Consider the following 8637-nt stretch of genomic DNA (forward strand, 5'->3'; position numbering starts at 1 on the left):
TATGCAAATATCAAGTTAGGTTGTACAACTACAACATGTTACATGTTAATTATATCTATATTAAAAAAAAAATTCTATGACAAGGATCCATAAATCCTCAGAAAAACCTTTGCTGACTTTCTGCATTAGGTTAGGGACCCCTGTTTACACAGTCTCTTGACACTTAATACTTTATACTTCTTCTTTCTAGAACTTACTACCTGAATTAAACAATAAATTTGTGGCTCTCCCACTATGCTGTGGGAGGAAGGGACGGCATCCATCTTATTTATTGTTATATCTCAATGCCTTAGTATGGTATGTCTGGCTCATAGAAGATTCTCAAGAAATATCTATTTAAAAAAAGAGAAAAATCTGTGCAATGAATGCACATCTGTGAGAGGTGAAGAATGGCCACATGCCTTTGAAACGAGAGGCACGTAGAATACTCTGCCCAGCAAGACCAGACCCCTTGACAGCAAACCTGCTATTCCTCGGGAGCCTGCCCCACTTGGCCTGACAACAGAGCTTCCAGCAAGTCCACATCTCAGCTCAGATGCCAGATCATCTTTATGTTTAAGCCCCAGGCCAGAAACCTCAACCTGGATCTTCATTAATACCTTCCAAAGCAAGAATTAAGGAATAGGCTTATGATTAAAAACATCTGCTCAGGCCAAGGGGTTGGAGGAATGGTAGGATCTATCCCTGCCCAGAAAACTGTCGTAAGCTGGGGACTCTGAAACCAGACACAGGCTCACAACCAGGTCGTCTGGGAACAGAGCACACAGCAAATGGGGATCAGCATGACCCTGGGGAATGAAAAGACACAAAAAGGCTATTCTAACTCCATACTCCACTGAGTGTTTAAGCGCCCACCACAAACTGCAAAGTCATTATTTAGAAGTAGCTGTAAATGGGTGTGCAAAAAAAGTCCTGTTTTAGATATAGGAAGTCAGAGAGGAAAGCAATCTAGTGCTAGTCAGGGAGAATGATGAGAAAGGTGGGAAAAGATGGTCACTAAGTGCCAGTTAGCTGCCCCTCCTCCCATACCAATGCCACAGGGAGCTAAAGAGCAAGTTTCAGGCCACCCCAGTAAAATGGCTGATGTTGCCATTTCACCTGCCAGCAAAGCTGCTTAACCATTCAAGCAAGCCCTGGAGAACTATACTGTGTTCCCTCCCATCTGTCTGTCCCCTCCCCTTCCAGGTCACGTCCCCCACTATAATCCAAAGGTTTATCTCTTCCTACCTCCCAGTCCAGTACCCACCCCTCTCTAGGAGTTAACAGAGCTCAGTTAACATGGGACTCAAAGCTACACAGACGTGAAATACGTGAAAATGCTTTGCAAACTGTAAAGCCTTCTACAAATGTACTGGGTGCTTTATAATTCTTGCCGACATATCAAATGGGTAGCCAGAGGCTCCAGTGAATGCTGCAGGATGGGCCAGGCAGGAGGAGCGGATCAGCACTGCAAGCAGTAAGTGAGCACTGTAGCGCCTCCCCCTCCAACTGGGAGACCAGAGGGTGGGAATGGGTTGGGGATGTAGGGGAGGAGGTAAGGGAGAAGGGGAGTGGGAAGGAGAGGGAAAGGTGGGAGGGGGTACAAATAATCCATCAAAGTGAGGGTAATATAAGAGAACAGTAGGTGAGACACAAGACCCCCACAGAACAAAACCACAAAGCTGGGGCAAAGTCTCCCGGGAGGCAATGTGGTTGGTATCTCCATTCTCAAGAGAGGATTCGCTTGCAGAACGTAAAAGAGACTTAGAGCACTTAAATACTTAGAGCCTCTGCAATCCACCCCCCACCCCGACCCGGGAGCCCAGCAGGGAGGGAGCAAAGGAGTATTCAGGAGCCCAGTGAAAGAGAATCCCGCAGCACAGGCCCCTCCCCAACCCCACATCGCAGAGTCTCAGCTCACACGTTCTCTGGTCCTTCACTGCCTACTGCCTCCCAACTGGCTTCCCTGGTACCTCTTATTCAACAACTTGAGATGACCACGGTGGCGTCCATTTATCGGACGCTTCCATGTGCCAAGCCCTGTGCTTGCGTTATTTCCCATCCTTTCAACTCTGGGAGGTGGATATTCTTACCAGCAACTATAAACAAGAAAACTAGCAAAACATGTCAGAACAGTAAAAACAAATATTACACAGACAATTCAAAATGCTAAACATTTTCATAAACTACTGGACATCAACAAACATCCTGACAGTTCTGAAGTTAAGAAGGAGGTGGAAGCAGGGCCTCCCTGGTGGCAGAAGGGGTTAAGACGCAACCCATGAAGCTATCTGCAGCCACTGCAGCACGGGTTTGATCCCCCGCAAGGGAGCAACCCACATGGCATAGCAGACCTCTCCCATCTCGCCCGCTGCTCCCCTCAGCAGTGTATTTCAGTACATCTGTTTGCTCTGCTCCCCACTCTGTCTCTGGTGAATCCTCTCACCCCCATCCTCCCCCACCCCCACCTCTGGCCTGTAGCCCAGTTCTTGCATGCATAAATAAATAAATCTTTAAAAAAAAAAAAAGTAGGCTGCGGAAGGACAAGGAACAAGGGACACAAAGGATGGAGTTGGTGGGAAAATAGGAAGGAAAAAAACCTATATACAAAGGGGGGGGAGAGGCTAGTATGCTTGAAAAGTAAATGAATTAAAAATAAAGATGTAAAAGCATACAGCATAAAGGCAAAGAAGATTAAAGCGCCATGACAACTAATTCAATGTGCAATCTCTGATTGGAATCTAATCAGAAAAAAATGCTCTAAAATACACTATAAGGACAACTGGTGAATTCTGAATATAAATGACATAGTATAATGATATATAAAAAAAGAAAGAAAACTGAGGCAGGGCCCAAAGTCGCACAGCTTCTGAGTGTCTGGCTGGCTAAAAGTCCACAAGCTTTCCACTACATCACACTTGACACTATCTTGTAGATCACAAAGGAGAAAGTAAGAGGAAGAAAGTGTTGTTCTGGGGAAATTAATCCAGTCTCTCCCACTCCAGCCCAACCCTACACTGTGGCCTGACTGACCCAGTTATTCAAAGGGCAGCTTTCATCCTTTCTCTCCATTACCTGTAGAATCAAGTCTCTAAAGCTCTACTGAGCATTTAAAGTCCTTTACCGTCCACTTTCCCACCTTATTTCTCCATCTCCAAATTCAAAGTCTTCCCTCATCCAGCCCTATCTATCACTGCTCATTGCCCAGGATTTTCCCTTTGAAAGTTTCCTGAAGGTTTCCTTTCTCTGCCTGCAATACTAATTCCTTCAACTAAGGACCAGGGGCAAATGCAAGGCAGGTCCTGCACTGGGTGCTCAGGACAGGGAGCATCCCTACTGTCACAGAGCATGGAGTCTGTCTTCACGAGGCGGGAGCTAAGGCCCCTCTTGTCAGTCAGTGTCCCCCAGCCCAGCCCTTGCACAAAAGCACAGCATTCAGCATTTGCCACTCATACAGCACTCAGCCATTCCTCCAACTTAAGTGCCAGTTCTGTTTTAAAACTTCCTCTATAATGTGTTTATTTCTGTGGGAAAAGTGCACTCCAGTTTCCAAACAGCATTATAAATGGCAATTAGGTCCCCAGGCCAGCCCACAAAAGCCTATTAAATATATAATGGTGTAGAACCTAAATACATGTACATTAAAAGTTCTGCAGGAGAGACTGGGGCAATAATCTGCTTCCTCCACCTCGGCCCACTGGCCCACCAGGTTCTGAGCTTCAAGTCACCATCAGGGGGCCTAGCAGTGGCTTGGAAGGGGGCAAGCAGGTGGGAGAGCTGGGATGAAAAAAATGGAGCAGGCAGAACCCTAATTTATAAATCAGGAGGCCTGTCACTAATTTCAGCTTTACCTTTACCAAGTAAGTGGCCTTGAGCAAGTGGCTTTCTTCTCAAAGCTTTACTTTTTCTTATAGAATGGGAGGGCTCAGTAATTCTGGCCTGAGGACCTTAGTTCAGTAATTCTCAGACTTTTGAATCTTACGGATTGGCAGAATATATTTAAAATTATGGATTTTATTAAAGAAAATTTTATCAAGGATTTATTTTTTAATCACAACATATTATCATTACTTTCATTTTTCAAAAGGACACTGTGATTTACCACCCCCCCTCAAATATGGATATCAGGTCAGCAAAATGAACAAGTTTTTAAAGAGAAATATTTGGATTAATGAAAATAAAACATTCACCATTGTTTTTATCCAATTTGTCTGTGAACCAGAGCCCAGCTCGTCTTTGGCCTGATGTTGGAACCACTTGAGCCAGGAGACGTCTAGACTCCATTCCAGTCTGACACTTCTCCACTTGAGGACTGGGTGTGGACTGTCTGACAATCAGCATGGATGGCTCAGGGGAAGAGTCACTTGCAAGGGAGTCTGCCATAGGGGTGGGGACAGGACAATACGGCCTGGGCTTCCCCAATACGGCCTGGGCTTCCCCAGCTGCAGGCCGTGAGCAGACACCCAGCCTGAAAATGCTGAACTGACTTGTTCCAAGTGTTGACTAAAACTCTTTTTTTTTTTTTTTAAGATTTATTTATTTATGCATAGAAGAACTGGGGTGTAGGCTAGAGGTGCGGGGGTAGGAGAGTTAGAGGATATACCAGAGACAGAGGGGGGAGCAAAACAGGCAGATCTACTGAAATACACTCCTGAGGGGAACAGCAGGGGAGACAGGAGAGGTCTGCTGAGCCATGTGGGTTAGCTCCCTGGCCAGGATTGAACTCATGTTGCAGTGGGTGGTGATAGCTTGCTAGCACTGTGTCCTTAACCCCTGTGCCACCAGGGAGGACGAAGACTCTCTACCCAGTATTCTACTGGAAGGGTAACAGGCCCCCAAAGAAGCTAGTTGTAAAGGTTTCTTTAATAATTTTTTCTGATCAAAAACTAATATATCTTCATGTAGAAAACTTGGAAGATAGAAACGCCTAAGCAAAAGTCATCCACAACTCCACCTCCCCAAACAATCAGTGTTAACACTGATAAGCTGTCAGTTGTCAAACACACAAGGAGCTGCCTTCAGCCACTCTAGGCTTCAGTTTTGCACTCTGCTTTCCCCCTAATTATCACACTTGAGCACTTCTCCATGTCCTCAGATATTCTTCATAAGCATCATAACATATTTTAATAATAAACATAGCATTCCAGTAAATGTAAATATTCTTCATAAACATCATCTTCCGTGGTATGGACAGCACCAGAAGTCATTTAACCACGCGGCTATTTTTGAGCACTGAAGCCATTTCCATACTTCTGCTATTGTAAACAATGTGGAGGATGTCCATCCCTGTTCCACAAAGCTCTGTAGACCTCTTTATACTTCCATATCCCTCAGGCCACAGCCCAGCACTGTGCACACATCAGCCCTTGGTAAATATTGAGCGAACAAAGAGACTCAATCCACTCCCGGCTCCTGTGGGGCCCTTATCAGAGGAACATGGAGTTTAAATTTACAAAAGTTCAACCTGGTCTTCAGAAGCCACTCACCACCAACCCTGTGCCTCCACCTCTTGGGCTTGGCAGGAGAAAATGTTAATTTTCTTGACCTTGTTGCGCACTCTCAAATTCTAGTGCCCTCAACAAACCTAACTGCACTTCCACACCTCCTGACAAAAAGTACCTGCAAAAACCTAAAGGCCTGGCTGATGAGCACACTTCCTCCAGACTATTCAACCAACCCCTCAGGAAAGTCAGGACAGATCAGCCCTCTAGATTAGGAGCCCAGCACTTAGGGCATTAGCACTGGCTATACTATTTATTTGTTCTCAGGACTGACTTACCCTAGCTCCCCAACCCAAAGTAATAGGGAAGGGCAGAGACAATGTGCGCTTTATTCTCCACCCAAAATCCAAATCCAATCCAACCCCAAACATTGATAAATAAATGTTTGCTGAATGAAATCCGGTCATATTACCTAACCCTTTATTTTCACAGGAGGGAAGGGAAAGAGGGGAAGAAAGGAAAGCTGGGCCTTCCTAAAACAACCCAAGTGCACTATCTGATAGGGGTAGTGCTGGAGATAGCCCTCGCTGCACAGTCCTGGCCTGGAGCCCAGCCAGGTCAACTGGCTCCAGGGGGCAGAAAGCAAACAGATCATCAAATACATTCAGATAGCGGTGAAGTGACTGTCCACCCAGTCTAGCTCTGTCCTAGAGAGAGAATGATCAGAATTAGGGGTACAGGGAGCTTCTTTCCCCATTCACTTCTAGATAACCAGGAAATAAGAGGCTGCTGGTCACTGGTGCTCCCATAGGGCAGGATATCGGGTATTAGGAGTTGGAAACAACTCAACCTGCATCCAGCTTCCCACTTGGCCCACTCCTTGCCATACCCAAAACAAAAATACTGAAGAATCTGGGTTGACGAGGGTGTCAGCAACAGGAAATTCCCTGGAACTTCAAGGAAAAAAGGAATCAAGATGGTCCTAAGATAAGGAAGGCCCAAGTTATGAGAAAAATGTGGAAGGTCATAATATCCCATCACACACCCAAAAGTAACCTCAAAGCCAGACCGGAGGTGCGTTGGGGAGGGTGCGGATGGGGGGTTGTTCTGCACTGCTTGGACACACCCATTCTTGCCTCTCCCAGGGATGCCCTACCCTCTCCCCACACGTGTAGACTCTCCTCTCCCACCACTCCTAGCATCCTAGCCCGCTACTCTTCCACTCTTAGCATTTTACAGCTTACACAGCGTTTTCCTCCAATTTCTCATCTGGATTTCTCATCTGGCTCTGGTGACAACCTTGTGAAGGGACTATCTTTCCCCCGTCCCTATTTCATGCAAGAGGAGATAGAGTCAGATACATTAAATGATGCGCAGCGTCACACAGCCCAAGTGGCGGAGGTTGGAGTGAGCCTCAGTTGGATGTCGGAGCAGAACTCCTAGGTGATCACCCCACCCAACCCTCCTAGCCTTGCCTGCAAGCTGGGGCCCAATTGGTGACCCGCAGTTTCCCAGCAGCTCAGGGTCCAAACCAAGAACAAGGTGGCCCTTAAAAAAGGTTCCCGGTAACGCAGGTGGAAAGCACTCAAACAGGTGCAGGGCCCGGCGTCAGGGGCTGGCTGGGGGCACCTCCAAAGTCATGGGTGTCCCGCCTTAGCAGGCGGCCGCCCCCTGACCTGCGCCCCCGCAAAGTTATGCCAGTGGCGCAAGTACCCTGCGAGAGATCGCCCGGCACCCCCGGCTCCCTCCAGCCCCGGGGCGCTCTGTGAGGCGGGAGCATGGGGCACCCCACTGTCTCCCCCGCAGCCACCGAGTCCCAGCCTGCCTGGCAAGCACGTTCCCACCCCCGAGCTGGGGGGCATGTCCCCTCGCGTTGGAAGAGGGCCGGGAGCAGGGAGCACAGAATCCCGCACTGGGAGCACGTGCCGGCCCCGGGCAGGACCCCCACCCTATAGCCTCACCCAGATGCCCAGCAGCAGCAGCAGCCACGCCCGCCCGGCTCGCGCCATCCCCGCCGCCGCCGCGCACGGCCGGCTCCGGTCTCCACTCGGGCTCCCGCGCCCGCCCGCCCAGTCGGGTGCAACCGCCACGGCCACTTCCCAGCCACTCCCCGCCTCCGAGTTCCCGGTGCCACGTCTGCCAAACATGCGCACCAGGCTGGAAGAGGCCGGCTGGGGCGAAGTGCTTGCTGGGAGTTGTAGTTTGCAGAAGGCTGCGCTGGAGGGCCCGCTGGCATGCACTTTGCCCCAAAACTGTGTGGGAGCTTGAGTGAGGTGTAAAATGGCAAGGTCAGGGAGAAAACGAAGGCAATTAATTGGGGATACTTAGTCTGTGTCGGGAGGTTTGGGAACAGTATCTCGTTTAGCAAGCAGGTAAAATTTTAATTCCCTACTTTGAGGGTAAGGAAACAACCCAGTGAATTTAAGTGATTTGACCCACACAGTCTGCAAATGGCACAGGCCAGGGATGCTTGTGGGAGAGCAATAGGAAAACGCTTCAGCCCCATCTTTCCTTTCTTTTTGCATTCTGTAAAACTTTACTGAGCTTTGGTGGTTCCTCAAGGTAAACATAGATTACTGCATATAACCCAGAATTCCATTGCAAGTGTATGTGCCCAGAATTGGGGGGAGAAGCTATTTAAAGACTTGAACACCAGTGTTCATAGCACCATTACTCACAACAGTCATAAGATGGAGACAACCCACATGCCCATTGAGGGATGACTGGATGAACAAAATATGGTATATACATGCTGTGGGGTATTATTCAACCCTAAAAAGGGTGAACTACCTATCTATGCTACCATGTGAATGAACCTCAAAAATATTTTGCTAGACAAAAGAACTCAAACGCAAAAATCATGTATTATATGACTACATTTATAAGAAATATCCAGAAATACGTAAATCTACAGGAACAGAAAGCAGATTAGTGGTTGCCCAGAGTTGAGGAGAGGAGGGAATTGGATGTGACGCCTCAATGGGTGATGACTCCTTCGGGTGTGATGAAAATATTTGAAACTAGACAAAGCCAATAGTTGCATAATATTGAGAATGTGCTAAACAGCACTGGATTTTACATTTCAAAATGGTTAATTTTATGTTATGTGAATTTTACTTAAATAAAAAACTTCAAAAGAAAACCTTCATTAAATGCATTCCATCTGCTGAGACATTTGTGCATATCATCAGTTATTCATTCCAGAATGTTTATTGAA

The 8637-nt window shown here is 47.4% G+C and overlaps 1 protein-coding gene across 1 annotated transcript in view; it reads right to left on the reverse strand.

Moving 5' to 3' along the window:
- Window positions 1–7558, reverse strand: part of PDIA5 (protein disulfide isomerase family A member 5) — an 87542-nt gene extending 79984 nt beyond the window's left edge. Inside the window, exon 1 of the mRNA XM_054700512.1 lies at window positions 7382–7558. Within this exon, the coding sequence (XP_054556487.1) occupies window positions 7382–7429 (48 nt within the window). The 5' untranslated portion in view covers window positions 7430–7558. The remainder of the gene's footprint in view (window positions 1–7381) is intronic.
- Window positions 7559–8637: the final 1079 nt, after the last annotated feature.

This window comes from Talpa occidentalis, unplaced genomic scaffold, assembly GCF_014898055.3.
Source record: "Talpa occidentalis isolate TD23 unplaced genomic scaffold, MPIMG_talOcc4v2.1 talOcc4.4, whole genome shotgun sequence".
In the NCBI taxonomy this organism is placed as follows: domain Eukaryota; kingdom Metazoa; phylum Chordata; class Mammalia; order Eulipotyphla; family Talpidae; genus Talpa; species Talpa occidentalis.